Raw genomic sequence first — 18,424 nt, 5'->3', positions numbered from 1 at the left:
ATACATATACACACCAGCCTCTACTGAGGCCCTGGTTCTAAAGAACAGTATCTGTGTATGAACTACGTGGCACAAAGAGCAGCAAAATGTTTTTTAAAATAAGAGGTACACGTTTTAAATGGTTTTTAGAAACAAATGTGTTTCTATAAAATATAGCCTTCTTGATGTAGGGAAACAGGATCATGAGTGTACTTTAAGAAGCTACACACAACCTGACTGGTTAAAGCAGAGCTACAAAGTCAGTATTACAAAGGCTGGTTTGAAAGAAAGTTGAACTCATCAAGACTGTGGATTTATGCTTTAGGTAAAGTTAACCAGGAAAATCTATGACTTAGTAAGGGAGATCTCACCATTCTGACATATTCTCATCAGAGCCCTGTTTTTGTTCATCTGCTTCACACTCCATCCTTTCTTTCCTTCCCGTTTTGCTTAGGAAAGTCCTATTTTCTGCTGCTTCGCACAACCCGTGACCTGATGAGGTCCAGGGAGTATTCTCCTTCCAGCGGGACAGACGCTGCTTCTTAGCAGACTTGAACCTGCAGCCTCTCTCATAGCTCCAATCTGACACCTTGAGCTTCTGCTGAAGGCTGGCAGCCACCTCCGATGTTACGCGCTTCACCTTCCGTCGGCGCCTCAGCGGTCGACAAGGTGCATTTTCAGTAAAAGAGTCAGATTCATGCCAAGAATGTTGCTTACTCTTAACAATGGCGTTAAGAGCTGGGTGACGTTTGGCTACCATAGTGTCATCAGAGTCACTAAAATTGGTGACTGGGGCCATTTCTCGACAGTCCTTGATGGCCTCATCCAGACTTGACTCAGAGGCCTCACTGTAGCAGCAGGTATGCTCTGCCAGGTGAGTGAAGTCTGAACGGCGCTTCCGGCCTCTCCGTTTGCGAAGCTGCCGCCTCTGCTGCCGAGGGCTCAGCGCCATCTCCTCCCACAGCTCACCAAGCTTATTCTGCTCAGATGTCTGCTCCAAGGCTGAGGCTAAGTCATGTACCAGCTCATCCATGAGGCCACATCTGCCAAAAGGAGGTTCAAAAAAGAGAAAAAAGAAGAAGAAAGACTGAATAGGATCTGTTGTTTTTGAATAATTTTTCAAACAGATCATGGCACTGCAGAGTCCACCCTGTCTACAGAAAATAAAGTCACCTTTCACCTGGCTACCCTTAGACTCTATTCCTACCATCCATACTCCCTTAAGCCATTAAGAATAGGTATGTGGCCCTTGTTAAATGCCTGAAGTCAGCATGTTCTTAAAGCACAAAAACTCAAAATACTCACCAGATGACAACTGGGTTATTAGTAAAAACAAGCAAACTCAGGGGAATAAATCGGTCATTCCCCTTTTCCCCCAACTAAACCTGCTAAACTAAATTACCTGATGATCAGATCTAAAAAGATTAGAGAATGTCTCATCTGTCCAAACAGGAGCAGAAAAACACTCAACTTCAAAACCATGGATGAAAAGACCGTTCTATGGTCTGGGGTCACTAATAAGAATGTTTGTGGCAGGAAGAGAAAGACAACTTAGTGACACACTTTACGGAAGGCTGCTTGCAGTTTTAGTGTTCCAAGAATCTGTAGTGACCCAGGTTTGTACTCTGCATGGAAAAAAAGGACCAAGTTTGCACCCATTCTGGTCCCAACTACCACCCAAAAGCTACCGGGTAAAGACCCTTAAAGAGTATGTCATATATTTGTGAATAATTAGCAACTTTTAAGTCTTCTTGCCATCCTTCAGAAAATAAATTAAGTGTTATCCAAGTTTTGTGCTTTAGTGCCAGTCACACAAAAAACACATTATAACTGAGGTTGAAATGACAAGGATAAGAGGAGTCTCTAAGATTTCTAGCTAACAGCTTTCCAAAGTTTCCTGTTTTTCAACTCATTCTTGTCAAACCATCATATTTCAGGGATCACTTCATAGGCAAACCTTCCAGAGGCTGAGCGCAGGAGGAGGGATTTTCAAAATGCCTTTTTAAAGGGAAACGTTTAATATACTTCGTACATCTAATTAAATACGTTTTAGGGCTTCCCTGGTGGCGCAGTGGTTGAGAGTCCACCTGCCGATGCAGGGAACACGGGTTCATGCCCCGGTCCGGGAGGATCCCACATGCCGCGGAGCGGCTGGGCCCGTGAGCCATGGCCGCTGAGCCTGCGCGTCCGGAGCCTGTGCTCCGCAACGGGAGAGGCCACAACAGTGAGAGGCCCGCGTACGGCAAAAAAAAAAAAAAAAAAAAATTTAAATTAGCACCTTTTCCCTAGCCCTTGTTAAGTCCAACGTATTTCAAGACCATAATTAGAGCTTAAAACTCTGTGGCACCACTCTCAGACCATAGTTCCCTTCACACAGTTTACATTTTGCAAAGGACTTTCTAAAATCTATTTTCATGCTATCCTTATGCCAAGCAATTTAAAGGCAGGAGGAGCAACGGGGACACCTAGTCCCAAACTACCAACCAAACAAAACTCAAAGTGTCAAAAGCCACACTCATTTAAGCAATAAGTAGTTTAAAACACCATGGCTGGGGTTTGGGAGACAACTGTCTCTAAAACCAAAATAGATAAGTGGGGACGCACTTATCTAAATCTATTTCCCTAATAAAGAACTACTGCTTTAAAAGCTCAAGCAGAACTGTACAAACTTTAACGTGAAACGAAGTTACCAAACAACTTGCAGTTGGCTGTGCAGTCGAATGCCAGGCTCAAAGGCTGCAATTCGAACAGAAGGTGACAGAAGAACACTGGAACTCCCACCCTCCCTGGAGGCACAGTCCGAGAGGGTCCCGGGGCCAGGCAAGCACTCGGGGAGACAAAGGCTGTCCGAGGCACGCAACGGAAGGAACGAGAAACTAGCAGAAGTAAAAAGAGAGGCAGGCAGGCGCACGGTCGGGTGGGGTGGGGGGACCGGGTTGGGGGAGGGGCTGGGGGAGGCAGGAGGCAACTTCTCAATTTGGGTGACCAGGGGCAGGGGGTCAGCCCTTCCAGGGCAGAAACTGCCAAAACGCAAGTCCTGGCGACTAAACTCCCTCAGTGCTCAAGGGTCGCAACGTGGCCACATCCGTGAGAAAAAGCGTGTTTCGAAGGACTCCCCCACGCCCGGGCCCGCCCCCGAGGACTAGGACGACCACGACTCGGGACACCAAGCCCTCACGCTGTCGCCAGCTCAAAAGAGCCAGACACTAGAGAAGAGAGAAGGTGACTGTCGCCCGGGAAATGGCCCGGCCCTCATCCCCCGGATCGGGGAGATGGGCCCTGAAAAATAAGGCCCCGCCACCCTCTCTCCTCCCGCAGGCCTCCGGGGCCCCATGGCGCCCGTGGCGGCTCCGCCGCGGCCCGGAGCGCCGATCCCCGCTGGCGCGGGCCCCCTGGGCCCCGACCCCCTCACTCCCCGTCCCCCTCACCCGCTGCCGCAGTCACCTCCGACGGCCGCGGCTTTTGGGGCCGAGTCTCCCCGCCGGGGCTTCCCTCTGTGACCTCATTTCCGGTCTGAGGCGGTGGGGTGGGGCGGTGGTGGAATGGGAGGGACAGGCTGCGCGAGAGGGCCCGCCCCGGCCCAGCGCTTCCTGCTCGCGGCCGCACCCACTTCCGCCCCCTGGGGGCGGGGCCGCGAGAACCCGGAAGAAAAGCAAGGGGGCAGGGAGGGGCGGTGTTTAGGGGCTGACTGGAGCGGGGGTTCCCGTGGGGCTGAGGTGCCCATCTTGGTGAAGGGCCTACCCATGCAGGCCTCATCTGCCTTGGAGGCGTCAGGAAATTGGGCGCTAGGGAGGGGCGTCGGCCTTGCCCTTGATCGCTGACCTACTTTATACAGGCTGTGTGAAATTAGGGAAATGGGTCCTCATTCTTAACCATGCGAATTGTACAACCTTTGGGGGGGTAGCACGAGTGAGTTGCTCAGACTATTAAAGATACACATGCTTGAGTAACAAAACAAAGTAGTATTGGATTATAACTTGAAGTGTAAAAGTAATATCCATAGTCAAACTGGTATAAATCAATTGCTGATACAAATAAATTTATAAATGGGAAAGAAGAGCTAAGTCTCTGGTGCAGAATTCCAAACAATTTTTATAGATACTCCACCCTGAGGCATAACTCCTGATTCTAAATGTGGACTGTGCAGTGACTTCCTTCCAAAGAGTACAATATGGAAAGTGGGGGGAAGTGAGTAACTTTTAGAGTGCAGAAACAACTACAGTGGAGTAACATTTCCAGTGGAGAAACTAGCACTACCTCAGCCGGGTGATCAAGGTTAACGTCAACAGTGATAAATCATGTTGACAGTATGTGGACTAGATATGATATGATGAGAATGGCATTTTACCTCTATGGTACTTTCCTTCTAAAACTCATAACCCCAGTCTAATCAAAAGGGAAAAAGTGGACAACCCCCAAGTGAGGGGCATTCTACAAAATGTCTGACCAGTATTCCTCAAAATTGTCAAGATTTTCAAAGACAAGGAAAGTCTGAGAAACTGTCACAGCCAAGAGGAGCCTATGGAGACATGACAACTAAATGTAATATGGTATCCTGATGAGATACTGGAATAGAGAAAGGACGTTAGGTAAAAACTAAAGAAATCTGGATAAATTATGTACTTCAGTTAATGTTGATAATAATGTCTGTACACTGGTTCATTAATTGTGACAAATGTGCTCTACTAATGTGAGATGTTAATAACGGAAGAAACTGAATACGGGGTATGTGGGGACTATCTGTAGTACTTTCGGATTTTTCTGGAAACCTAAAACTATTCTGAAATAAAAAGTTGATTTTTAAATATGCACATACCTTTTGACCCAGAAATTCTGCCTCTACGAATTTTATCTAAAGAAAAAATTGGAAATGGGCACAGAAATGTTAAATACAGGTAAATTCATCTTTGTAGCATCGTGGAGGAAGGAGGGAGAAGACTAGAAAAACGCCAGACATCCTACAACAGGGGTTAGTTATCAAATAACGTCTATGGGATGGAATACCTTGCAGCCTTTTGAAATTGACTGTGGAAGAATATTTAATGACATGAAAAGTCATCAATTTCTTGTGTACATTTCTGTATGATGGTTGTACCTTAATAAAAAGGTTAGTCTAAAAATGTAGCTTATGACTCTATTCATACATAAAGGAAACTAAATCTATACTTGCACAGGAATATGACCCGAATGATACACTACCTATCATCCAAAATAGTTCCATTATAAGGGAACTGTCTCTGCTACCTGTTGCTTTTGTGGATTTTCAGAATTTTCTGTAGGTGAAACATTGTGTAAAGAATTAAGGGAGGAGGCAAAGACTGAGGTTTTGAGCCAGAGTGACTAACAGAGTGGTTGGTGCCATTCGCACAGCGAGAGAAGACGAGAGAAAAAGGTTCACTTTGGACATGCTGAATTTGCGACTCCCACAGGACAAAAAGATGGAAATGTTCAAGAGGTGTCCACAGCCATCAGCCCTCTTTTCTGCTTAAGTGAAGTTCTCTCCCACAAATCATATCCACTCCCATGGTGTCAGTTGCCTCCATCAGCACTGAAAGCTCCCAAATTTCTTGAAATCCAGCTTTTGTTTTCAGATTTATGCTATATATTTCCACTTATTTTCTTGACCAGCATCTCTAATTTAAGATGTCAAAAGAAATCTTAGTTTCTTCTATAGTCTCTATCATATTTGCCCCTCCTCCACTATTCCCGGTTTGGGAAATGTCAGCACCATTATGCAGTTACCCAGGTGAATTAGCCATTAGTCCCTGCTTTTTCCTTCATACCTCTTCATCTAATTAAATGCCAAGCTTTGAGGATTCTATTTCGATAGTATTCTTGCATCCACCCTCCCTCCTTTGCTTTCTGTCTGCCACTGGCCACATCTGGGTAGGCAACCACTCTTCTGGATGGTACAGCAGCCTCCTTACTGGTCTTGCCACTTCCAGTCTCTCCCCCAAAAGTCATTCTCTACACTGGCACCAGAGTGAGATTCCTGAAACACCATTTCACGTCATCCGTCTTCCACTACTTCCTATATCATGCTTGGCACACCAGACCACTTGCTCTTTCTTGAACACCCCTGGGACTTGAAGGGATTTAAAGGCTCAATGCCGGGAGGAGATATGGGGATATATGTATACGTATAGCTGATTCACTGTGTTATACAGCAGAAACTAACACACCGTTGTAAAGCAATTATACTCCAATAAAGATGTTTAAAAAAATTAATTTAAAAAATAAAGGCTCAATGCCAAAGTCACTTCCATGAAGACTTCCCCTTGCTTGTCTACTCTGTTGGGCTTTCTCAGCACTTGCTGGTATCTTTATTACATCTTCTTCTTCATTCAGCCTTGAATCTGAGCCATTTATGTGCAAGTTTGCCTTCCCAGCTAAACTACTCATATAACAAATATTTACTGACTACTTACGGCATGTGTGGCCCTACACTAACTAAGCTCTGGAGACATAGCTATGTGAACAAAAATGAAGCCTACACTCCATTGCCCCAGAGACCCCGTCCTAGCCATTGTATTCTCACCAATTCCTAGCACAGTTCTTTGCACGTGCTAGGTGCTCAGAAACTATTGTCAGTTGAAAAAACAAATATTTGTTTACTCTGCTGGAACAGGAAATTAGAAGTGCTTGTCTCAATCTTAAGAGAAAATGTAAATGAAAGCTAGTGATGGTGGGATCTGTGGGCAGGGCCATTCTAGGAAAAAGGGTGCAAGAGAAGAAGTCTGCGGAGAACAAGGTGGCCAGCTCAAAGGACAGAGAGCATTGGAAGAGAACCAGTGTACAGAAGCCAGAGAAGGGTGACATTTAAGAAAAAGAGGACCGAAAGGAAAATTGGGGAGGAGTGGTTCTCAGGAAAGGCCATCGCACTTGCTGACTGAAGCGGGCACTGATGATAGTGGATGACAGCAGTTGTGAGCAGACTTGGAGCAGGTAAAATGGAGGCGGGAGAGAAACCAAGGGCGAAGTTCCATATGTGCCTAGCTGTGTCCAGCGCTGACGGCTTAACTTCCTCATCTGTAAAATGAGACAATAACAGAACGTACTCATCTCCTGGGTGGAGGTTAAATGAAATAATGAATGCAAAGCATTTCATATAGAGCCCGACACAAATTAAGCACTCCAAAAACATTAATAATTACCAAGAAGAGGAAGACAGTCTAGTCAACAAGTTTCCCTCAATTGACCATCAGGGTGGAACTGTAAGTTGAATGAGCAAATCACCAGCTGAAAAGGATCTGCACACAGTAAGCTTCTCCCTCCTTTGTCCTTCCCACCAAAAAAAAGTACCTCTGCTGATTCATTAGATTCCCTGTGGTTATAATAAGCTGAAAGTCCTCATCATGGTCTGCACAGCCTGGGATCTGGTCCCTGCCCCATGCTCCTAGTACAAACCCACTAAGCTGTCCCTCCCTGCCTCCCCACTCCCACCCCAGGGCCTTGGCATATGCTGTCCTGCAACCAAGAATACCTGTCTATAGGGATTTGCAGGTGAGGGTCAAGGAATCTCCTCATCTTTGAAGTCTTGGCTAAAATGTCACTTCCATAAAGAGGGCTTTTCTAACACCATCTGAAGAAATCCTACTCCCCTAGCCACTTTCTATCTTATCATCTTCTTTATTTCCTTTATGGCGTATATCATAATCCAACATTACCTTGTTTATTTGGTGTGTACTTATTTATATTCTGTCACCTCCCACTAGAATATAAATATCGTAAGAACAGGAACGTTGTCTTTCCTTTTGCCTTCGTGTCCCTCCACAATTCTTTTCCTTGCTCAGAGCTTCTCTTTAAACTGATCCAAGACATTCCGGAATCTTTCCAGAAATTTTTCCAATAGTCACTGAAGAGATGTTCCTAATAGAAGCAGTGTCCACCAAGGAGGGCGGGAAGTGTCTGCATTTACCTGAAAAAGTGAATGACTCCCTGAAACTTGCCCTCCTCCCTGGCCCCAGACACCTGATGCCTTTTCTTTTGCAGGTGGCAGATGGCAGAAGTTTGCCAAACTCCACCTCTGCCACAGCTCTCGTACTCTCTCATGTACCCTCCTCAACTCTATAGAACTGGGCGGGGGGGGGGGGTCTTTGAGGTAACATTTATTGAAGGCTTACTATGGGCCAGGCATCATGCTAAAGACTTTAAATTCATTATTTCACCTCATCTTCTCCAGAACCTTTTTGACATTGGTGTACGTATTAGTTTCCTGTTGATTCGATACCAAATTATCACATATTTAGTGACTTAAAACAACCCAAATTTATTATCTTACAGTTCTGTAGGTCAGACGTTCCACATGGATCTCACTAGGCTAAAATCAAGGTGCCAGTATGGCTTGTTCCTTTCTGAAGCCTCTAGGGGAGAGTCCATCTCTTTCCTTTTTCTAGCTTCAAGAGGCCCCCCACATTCCTCAGCTCGTGGCCCCTTCCTCCATCTTCAAAGCCAGCAATGGCGAATCTCTCTTATCCTCCTTCTGCCATCACATCATTCTCTGACCACAGCTGGGAAAGGTTCTCTGTTTTTAGGAACCCATGTGCACCCACATGGATAATCCAGGATAATCATCCCATCTCAAGGTCCTTAACTTCAATCATACCTGCAGAGTCCCTTTTGCTATGTAAGATAACATATTCACAGATTCCAGGGGGCCATTATTCTGCCTATCACAGTGTTATATGATCCTCATTTTATAGATGACAAAACTGAAGCTTTGAGAGGCTAATAAACTTGCCTAAATTCACACAACCAGTAAAGGATAGAGTCAGGCCCAAAATCCAGCTCTGCCTGACTCCAAAGCTTGTACACGCTATCTCTGAGCTGTGTTCACCTATTCCTACCCCTTCCTTTCCTCTCACTACTACTGCAGTGAATGCTACTGGCTGCCTACCAGATAACCCCCTTCCTTTTTTTAATGGAGCCTTCCCCCTTATATTAGTCTACTAGGGCTGCCATAACAAAATACCACAGACCGAGTGGCTTAAACAACAGACATTTATTTTCTCACAGTTCTGGAGGCTGGAAGTCCAAGATCAAGGTGCCAGCAGTATTGGTTTCTTCTGAGGCTTCTCTCCTTGGCTTGCAGGCGGCAACCCTCTTGCTGCTTCTTCATACCCCTAATGGCTCTCTGCATGTCCCAATTTCTTCTTCTTATAAGGACACCAGTCAGATTGGATTAGGACCCTACGCTAACAGCCTTATTTTAACTTAATCACTTCTAAAGGCCCTACCTCCAAATACAGTCACATTCTGAGGTCCTGGGCTCAGGGCTTCAACTTACGAACTTGTGTGGAGACATAATTTAGCCCACAGCTCCCCACTAATCCATGTGCTTGGAAAATGCTGACCACACCTCCATCTCAAGGGTTGTTGAATCCCAGTCCCCATGCAGATTGTTTCAGGAGCAGGTGTATCACCCAACTACGAGCAAGGAGACATGAAGGGAGAATTGTTGGGGATGCCTTCTGAGACAAGTTTCTACTCTAGAGAGAATCGTAGGAAGACATCATGTCTCTTCCTTTTCTGGAAATTGTTATGTCTAGATATGACATCTAGAATTGTTACAACCTTCTTGCTAACATCCCAAGGATGAAGCCAAAACTGAGGATAAAAGGGCAGAGAGAGGAAAAGAACCTGGACCTCAGGTAACAACCAACCCTGAAGGATCTATTCCAGAACTTATGTGTTCTGTTATGTGACATACCAGATGTCCATGTTTTTTAAGCGACTTTGGGTTGCTTGCAGCCAAGAGCATCCTAGCTTTTTACCTGCCCACCATTCAGGCCACGCTCCGTATCCACTACCATCTTGCTGCCCACCATTGGGACCAAAAGCTGCACTACCACTTAAGGCTGGCAAAACGTGCAGCTCCTCTACTCATGTCCCTCTTGCATTCCCTTCACAGAAGTGACAGTGCAATGTGCACCCAACCTTCTGCCCTGACATGCATGAAAGTTGTTCAGCCATTGAGAGCTTAGACAATACAAATCCTTGGAGTTCTGTTTGAAAGGGGCTCACACAAGATGTAGGGCCTGTCTGGACAGGTAATGAGGGGCTGAAGTAACCAAGCATAGATGAGCTTACTTTGACATGGAAGGCATCGGAAGTAACAATAAGCAATAAACCGGCGTGTTCATAGGGCTGGGCCAAGACTGTTTAAGCTGCAGCTCGTTGGAGGGCATAGGGGGAAATGTGCTGTAAAGGCAGCTCGAACTGAATTATGAAGGGGCCAGAAAGGGAAATTAGTGTTTATGGGGCACCAGTGTGCCAGAAACTGCCTCAGAAATGCATAGAAGATCAAGTTAGATGATAATATAATAGTAGTTAATATCTATTGAGTCCTCAGTAGGTGCCAGACACCATTCTAAATATTAACATGGATAAACCTAATAATCCTTACAGTACTATTCTTATTTCCATTTTACAGATGAGAAAACTAAGTCACAGAGAGGTTAAGTAGCTTGCCCAGGGCCACACACTGGTAAGCATGTAACCAGGCAGAGCCATGTCCTTAACCACTGAATTATATGCCCCTAAAATGAACAGCAGTGCTTAGCACATTGCATGACACATAGCGATATGTACACACATACAAGGTATACATTAACTGTTAGGCCTATGTTGATTATACAGAGATTTGTACCTCTATTATATATTAATAAAATCACTCAATTAATCCTCATAATAACCATTTAATGAAAGCGCTTTGTCCTAACTTACACAGAAGAGGAAACTGAACCTGAGAGAAGTTATCTGGAGTCACACAGCTGGTGTGTGAAATAACTGGTCAGAACGAGGCATCCGATTTCAAAGGGTACTCTTTTCACTACACTCTCTCCTCCCCTTTTGGGAGGCATTTGGCAGGTGTGGCCTGCCCTGACATTCATTCGGCCAGTCAGGATATATTTAGTGAGTGCGTACCAAATCCTAGATACTGAAGGTACACCTGTGAACAAAAGAGACAAAAGTCCCTGCCTGCAGTATTCTTCCCTTCTCGGGGGAGGAAGACAAACAATAGACAGATCCATATATGAACGGTCAGGTGGTGGAGATGTTATGAGAATAACAAAGCAGGATGAGGGGAAAGGGATTGCTGGACTTGGGGGCTTGATGCTATTTGCGATAGGTCCCTCTGACAAGGGCTCATCTGTGCAGATACCTCAAAGAAAGCAGGGAGTATGCCATCCAACCATCTCAGGGATGAACATTCCAGGCAGAGGGAACAGTTAGGGCAGGGGTCATGAGGTGGTATGTTAGTTTCCTAGTGCTACTATAACAAAGTACCCAAAACTGGGTGGCTTGAAGCAGAAATTTATTCTCTTACAGTTCTGAAGGCTAGACGTCCAAAATCAAAGTGTTAGTAGGGTCCCTCCAAAAGACTCTAGGGAAGTATCCGTCCTTGTCTCCTACCTTCTTGTGTGGTTCTTGGCATTCCTTGGCTTGCAGATGCATCACTCCAATCTCATTCTCAGTCTTCCCTCAGTGTGTGGCTGTCACTATGTCTCTTCTCTTCTTGTGAGGACACTAGCTATTGGACTGGGGCCCACCCAAATCCAGTATGGCTTCATCTTAACTTGATCACATCTGCAAAGATTCTATTTTTAAATAAGTTAGCTGGAGGTTAGGACTTGAACATATCTTTTTGGAGGACACATGAAAAATTGGAGTCCTTAATGGCATCATCTTCTCACAGTCCTCCTGAGGGTCACAATTATTCATGTCCCTCCCACATGCAAAATATTCACACCCCATCCCAGGACACCCAAAAGTCTCATCCAACCATGGCACTGGGCTAGGAGTCTAAGATGTTGTGATCTACATTAGGACCAAATACAGCTCCTTAAATGTGGCTCCTCTTGATCCAGAGATGTACTGATTAAAAGGACAATTTGGTCTGGCTGGGCTGGGGTGGTATGGTGGAGACAAGGGTTATTTAGAATATTTATATTTAATATGATTATTGATATGCTTAGTGTATTAGTTTGCCAGGGCTGTCATAACAGACTGGGTGGCTTAAACAGCAGAAATGTATTTTCTCACAATTCTGGAGACTTGAAGTCTAAGATCAAGGCGTCAGCAGCTTTGGTTTCTTCTGTGCCCTCTCTCCTTGGCTTGTAGTTGGCTGTCTTCCCTCTGTATCTTCACACTATCTTCCCTATGTGTGTGTCTGTGTCCCAAATTCCACTTCTTATAAGGACACCAGTCATATTGGATTAGGGCTCACACTAACAACCTCATTTTAACTTAATCACTTCTTTTAAGATCCTATTACCAAATATGGTCACATTCTGAGGTACTGGGAGTTAATACATCAACATATGAATTTGGGGGGACATAATCAGCCCATAACAGTTAGGTTTAAATCTATCATCATGCTATATATTTTCTATTTGTCCCATCTATTCTTTGTTCTTTTTCCCACTTTTTCTTCCTTCTTTTGATTGAGTGTTTTTGATTTCATTTTATGTCCTTAGTTAGCTTATTAGTTATACTTCTGTTTTATATTTTTAGTGTTTGCTTTAGAGTTTATAGTATACATCTTTAACTTATCTTAGTCTGACTTCAAGTAATGCTGTAACACTTACACCTAGCATAAAAAGCTTACAACAGGGCTTCCCTGGTGGCGCAGTGGTTGAGAGTCCGCCTGCCGATGCAGGGGACACGGGTTCGTGACCCAGTTCGGGAAGATCCCACATGCCGCGGAGCAGCTGGGCCCGTGAGCCATGGCCACTGAGCCTGCACGTCCGGAGCCTGTGCTCCGCAACGGGAGAGGCCACAGCAGTGGGAGGCCCGTGTACCGCAAAAAGAAAAAAAAAAAAAAGCTTACAACAATATCCCTCCATTTCCTCTCTCCTAGCCTTTGTGCTATTGTTGTCCCACATTTTACTTCTAAGTATGGCAGAAATCCCATAATACATTCTTATTTGTTTGCCTTAAGCAGACAATTATCATTTAAAGAGATTTTTTTTTAATCAGAAAAAAAAATTATGATTTCACAAATACCACTTTTGGTGCTTTTCATTCCTTTGTGTAGATCCAGATTTTTATGTGGTATAATTTTGCTTCTGCCTAAATTATTTTCTTTAACATTTCTTGTAGTTCTGGTATGTTGTTGATGATTCCTTCAGGTTTGTCTGAAAAAAAATCTTTATATTATCTTCATTTTTGAAAGATATTTTGCTGGGTATAGAATCTTAGGTTGACGGTGCATTTCTTTTAGTACTTTTTAAAGATTTTGCTCCATTGTCTTCTGGCTCACATTATTTCTGAGATAAAGTCTCCTGTCACTCTTATCTTTTTATTTTTTCTTTATATAGACCATGCCTTTATACTATTGTTGCTGTTGAGACTTTCTCTTTATCACTAGTTTTAAGCAATTTGACTATGATGTGTCTTAGTGTCATTTTTATCATGTTTCTTGTCCTTGGGATTCATTGAGCTTTTTGGTTCTGTGGGTTTATAATTTTCATTCAATTTGGAAAGTTTTTGGCTATTATTTTTTCAAATATTATTTTTCTCCTCTCACTTCCTCTCTACTTCTGGGACTCCAATTACACATATTTTAGATTGCCTTAAGTTGTTCTTTTGTTCTTTCTTTTTTTGTTGCTGTTGTCTTCTGGTTGGTTTTTTTTTTTTTCTGTTTTATTTTGGATAGTTTATATTACTATGTCTTAAAAGTCATAATCTTTTCTTCTGTATTGTCTAATCTACTGTGAATCCCACCCAATATATTTTTTATCTCAGACATTGTATATTTATAGAAGTTAGATTTGGGGCTTTAAAAAATTTCCATGACTTTCTTTAATATGCTCATGTTTTTCTCTACCTTGTTAAACATGAAATGTAGTTATAGAAGCTGTTTAATATCCTCATCTAATAGTTCTGTCATCAGTGTAATTCTGAGTCTGTTTTTATTGATTGGTTTTTCTTTACATTATGGTTGCTTATTTGTGCCTGGTAAATTTTTTTATTGTTTTCAGATATTTCTAATTGTACCTTGTTGGATACTGGAAAATTTTGTATTCCTTTAATTATTTAAGGTGGGAGAGTAAATACAGTCCCTATTACTCCATTAATGCCAGAAGCAGAAGTCCCAGGCCCTGTATTACACTGAGAATATTTTACTGGCTTGGGAGACAAGAGATTGATTATTTTTCAGTCCAGGAAGTTCTGGCCCCTTTATATTACCTCTAAATTCTGTTGACAAACTAGTTTCATTTTTTAGTCCACCTCTTTCTCATAGTACCTTATAGTATTCAGCTAGTAAGAGCCAGCTGATCCTTTCAGGACTCTACCTGAAAATTACTCAAATCTATAAGTTGATTAAGTACTTTTTCTACTGTCCAGATTACCTCAGACAACAGTTTTACTGATTGTTTAAGCATACATAATATGGGCTACCTTTTTTCCAACCTGCTATAGCAGTATCTTTATCATCTTTTCCAGCCTCTACTTCCTACTTGCTTTCCAATCCCAAAGCCAACGTTTGTATCTTAGGCTTGGGTTTTGATTTATTTTTTGTTTTTGGCAGCATCAAACTTCTAAGCACCAATTTGTGTATCAGTTATCTACTTCAGAATAATGCTGCATAACAAGCCACCCCAACATTTAGTTGTTAAAACAACATCCACTTATTTATTTCTCACAAGTCCATAGGCTGACTGGATAGCATTGCCCATCTGGGCTAGGATTGGCAGATCTCTGGGCTTGCTCATGTACCCGTAGTCAGCAAGGAGCTAGCTGCCCTAGTATATCTTTTTCTGGGACAAGTTGGCTATCTTCCACATGCCTCCAGCAGGCTGGCACAGTCATGTTATCATGACCAGAGTCTAGCCCTGGTATAGTCTCATGACTGTGGTAGTGTTCTGAGAGGTACACACAGAAGTACACATTCTAAGATGAAAAAATGCAGTGATGACTCTGCTCGAATCAAGCTTGTAATTAACTGAGCCACTGGCTAAAGCTAGCAATGTGGCGAAGCCCAGAGTCAGCATGAAAAGGCACTAACAAAGGGTATACGTACAGGGAGGCATGAAAAACCAGGCCAGTAATGCAATCAGTCTATCCTACCCTATGAAGTAGATATTAGTATTATTATCATTGTCCGCATTTAACAGATAGCAAACAGGTACAGAGAAGTTCAATAATTTGCCCAAGGTCTCAGCTCATGTGCGGTGGAATTTGTGTCTCTACCCAGGTAATTTGGCTGTGGAGTCCCTGTGCACAGTGTTGTACTGCCCTCTGGGAACAGGCCCAGGGCATTATGGAGCCTCTACCCCTCTCCCCATTTGGATAATGTGTCATCCAGCCTCCTCTTGGGGCCTTCCAGGGACAGATGGCAAGCTCATCCCTCCCTAGCTCAGCCACTGCCCCCAGAGATCAGCCAGAAGCCATGGCTACCAGTGGTCAATAGGGTTTGGACCCTACCGGTCCCTGTTTCCTGGCCTCCAGTGCCTATGGCCACACAGTGAAGTCTTTCAGGGATTAAAGGCAAGGAAGAGAGAAACAAAAGAAGGAATAAAGTCAAGAAATGTGCCATGAAGCTTCTTGTAGCGCAAAGCAGAGAAAGTCATTTCCAACTTCTTTCATCTCCTAGATGAAGCCACTAAATAAAGGGGCAGAGCGGCGAACACAAGGGCTTTTAATCTGTCTCATCTCCTTCATAATAACTGCAAATTTTCCCTGGGCCCCTGGGAGTGAGCCTCTTCCCTCCGCTCGGCCTTATCTCCCCCTCCACATTTCGCTGGCGCCCCGCCGCTCCCCGCGCGCGCTGCCCGGGCCGTCCCGGCGAGGCCTGGGGGAGCCGCTGCTCCCCGCCTCATTGTTCAGGGGGCCCGGGGCTCGGAGGAGGGATGAAGGCCAGTCAAAGGGAAGCGGGCTCGCCGCAGCTTCATTAACGGCGGCCTTTCAGCGGCGCACATATCGGAGCGAGGCCTTTTCAGAGGCGCTAATTAGCAATTTGGATCCTTCCCCCCTCTGGAGAGGCGCCTTCAATCTAACAAGTGGGAACAGCGCTGCGCTCCCTTTTTTCTTGCACTTGGTATTTATTGTTTTCCATTTCTCCCTCTCCTTCTCTTCCCCTCCCCACCCGCCGCGTTGTCCTGCTCACCGCCACCAGATAAGGGCTGTGGGGTGGGGGGAGGGGTGCATGATTAATCACTCTTTTAATTCTCTGCTAATGATAACTTTCTCGCACTGAGAGAAGTTAATCTTTCTTGGATGTTGAGAGAAGCGGGAGAGTTGGGACAGGTGGGGCTGGGTTGAGTTAACACGGAAGGGCGGAGATGACAGAAGGGACTATACTCTGCTCTAATCCCCTCTCCCCCACCCAATGTCCCAACTTTCCCACCTGACCAGTTGGCCGTACAACTTGATACTCTCATTCTTCTGGCCCCCTCTGCCCAGCAGCAACCTTTCCCAACCTATAGGAAATTCAACTTTTACTCTTCAAAGGTCAGCTTGGATGCCACCTCCTCTGTGAAGCCAACCCTGATTGCCCTGTCCTGCCCGAATTTCCCTCCCTTCTCCTTCTGAAATCCCATAGCAGTCTGCACACCACCTTTATGTGCTGAATTCTGCCCATGCTGTTATGGTTGTTCACAACCAGAGTATAGAAACCACCAATCTTTAAAATGTCTATATCCTCCATAGGATCAGTATGCAGTAAATGTTTGTTGAATGAATAAACAAATTCCTGACTGCCACTAGAATATAGGTTTGTTTTTCTCTTTGTGTGTTTTTTTACTTCTTCCCCAAACATATAAATAGCACCTGCTACCTCCCAGGTACTATTCTAAGTAAATTACATTAAATTAAAACATTATTAAATGACATTCAGTCATTTAATCCCTATACAACCCTATGAGGTAGATGTGATCCGCATTTTACAGATGAGGAAACCAAGGCACAGAGAGGTTAAGTAACTTGCCTATGATCACAGAGCTGTTAAGCAGCAGAGCTGGGATTCAAACCTAGGCTGTCTGGCTCCAGAGTCCGTGTTCTTAAAACCACCTTGCTAGGATATGATCTTGGCTTCCACGGAGGCCCCTGCCTCTCTGCCTGGATGGAGGGATGGACTGAGAGGGAGGCCCAAACCAAAAGTCCAGGCAGGCGCAGAAGGGATGGTAAAGGTGGCAAATGAGCAAGGCCTTCACCTGGAAAGCCCACACAACAGCCAGATTTAACACCTGGTGTTTGGCGTTTGGCCACTAAGCCAGCACTATTGGTAATGGCCTAAGCCCTGGGCCCCTGGACCATGACCATGCCCCCAGCTAACCTGATCTCCCTTCTCACCCCAGGCCCACTCCACTCACGGAGGCAGCAGGAGTAAAATTCCCAACAAACTCTGGGTTCTGCTATTCCGAAGTGCGTGGAGTGGAGTGCTCCAGAGAGGGAGGGAGGGCAGGAGAGCCCCTGAAAATCCCCTCCGAATTATAAACATATCCTCTTTAAGTACATTTCTAAGGATAACATTTGTATTACTCTGTCCTGTGCCTGCAGATAGGGCCGTGCATATCTCCTCCATCTCCCCTCCTTTCTCTCCACTCTGCTGGGAGCGGTCCCTATCTGAAGCCACGCTGGCAATCCGCTTCCCTGCAATTGTTTCAATCGAGGGGAAAAATTAATTTCTGCCTATCGTTAATTGAGAGAATTGTGTGGAGGGCGAGGGAAGGGGAGGGGGAAGGAGAGGAAGGAAGAAGGTGGAGGGGAGCAATCGTGTTATTAACCGTGTCTCTTTCATAAGCAAATATTCTGATTGCCATCAGTGAGATGAGAGGCTCATTAATGCAGGAAGCAGAGAGGTGGTTAGAGAACTTTCAAGAGCTATTGAGCTAAGTGTGAGGGAGGGTTGCAGGGATCTGGAGGCCGAGGGAATTTGGGAAGGACTGGGCTGGGGGGAAAGCCACTGGCCTTTAGATGGGCCTTCCTTCTTCTGCCCCCCCACCCCTCTCCCCACTACTCACTTCCAAACAGTTCCCAAAGCCAACAGCTTGAGTTGGGAAAAATGCTAAACAGTGAGTGAAAACTTTGCAAAAGTCATACCTTCTCCAAAGACTTCACCCATCCTGATGCTAAACAGACAGTCTACAGGTGAAATTTTCTAGCCCCCTTACAAGTTTGTCTAATAGCACAAACTTATGCTATTTTAAAATTATGTTATTGTCTTTACAAGATTGTCTCTACTCTCTGATTTGCCAGTCCCCACCAGTTCCTGTTTATTGTCCCCATCCTGCCTCACTTGTTTGCACCCCTGCCTGGCCTGTGATAGCACTTGTGTACTACTGGAGGTCCTGGGGGTTGGGGATTGAGAGGGAGGGGCTGTTGAGAGGAGGTGGGCATGTGGGATGGTGGCAGGAGTAGATGTTATTCATGCCACCTCCCTCCTCCTGGCCCACCTCTGATTTCAGCGATAGCTGTGCTGGTCAGGTCCCTGTGAACC

The 18,424-nt window shown here is 44.8% G+C and overlaps 1 protein-coding gene across 24 annotated transcripts in view; it reads right to left on the bottom strand.

Annotated features, from left to right (window-relative positions):
* The window catches only part of GPATCH2L (G-patch domain containing 2 like), a 61,642-nt gene extending 58,122 nt beyond the window's left edge, over positions 1-3,520 (bottom strand). For 5 of the 24 annotated variants that reach the window (XR_016392226.1, XR_016392228.1, XR_016392227.1 and 2 more), the window contains exon 1: positions 351-3,368. Coding sequence is in view for 18 of the 24 variants with exons in the window: in XM_089907994.1 (XP_089764120.1) it covers positions 351-1,189 (839 nt within the window). In the remaining 6 variants the exon portion in view is untranslated. Of the gene's footprint in view, positions 1-350; positions 3,372-3,407 lie in introns of those variants that run through there. The other 19 variants (XR_016392229.1, XM_022576487.2, XM_089907993.1 and 16 more) reach the window with 10 other exon arrangements.
* Positions 3,521-18,424: the final 14,904 nt, after the last annotated feature.

Source organism: Delphinapterus leucas, chromosome 2 (genome assembly GCF_059928025.1).
Source record: "Delphinapterus leucas isolate spDelLeu-1000000601 "Yukka" chromosome 2, BTC_Dleu_Yukka2, whole genome shotgun sequence".
Classification (NCBI taxonomy): domain Eukaryota; kingdom Metazoa; phylum Chordata; class Mammalia; order Artiodactyla; family Monodontidae; genus Delphinapterus; species Delphinapterus leucas.
The sequence above is the reverse complement of the archived record's forward strand: the minus strand, read 5'-3'. Positions and strand labels throughout refer to the sequence as shown.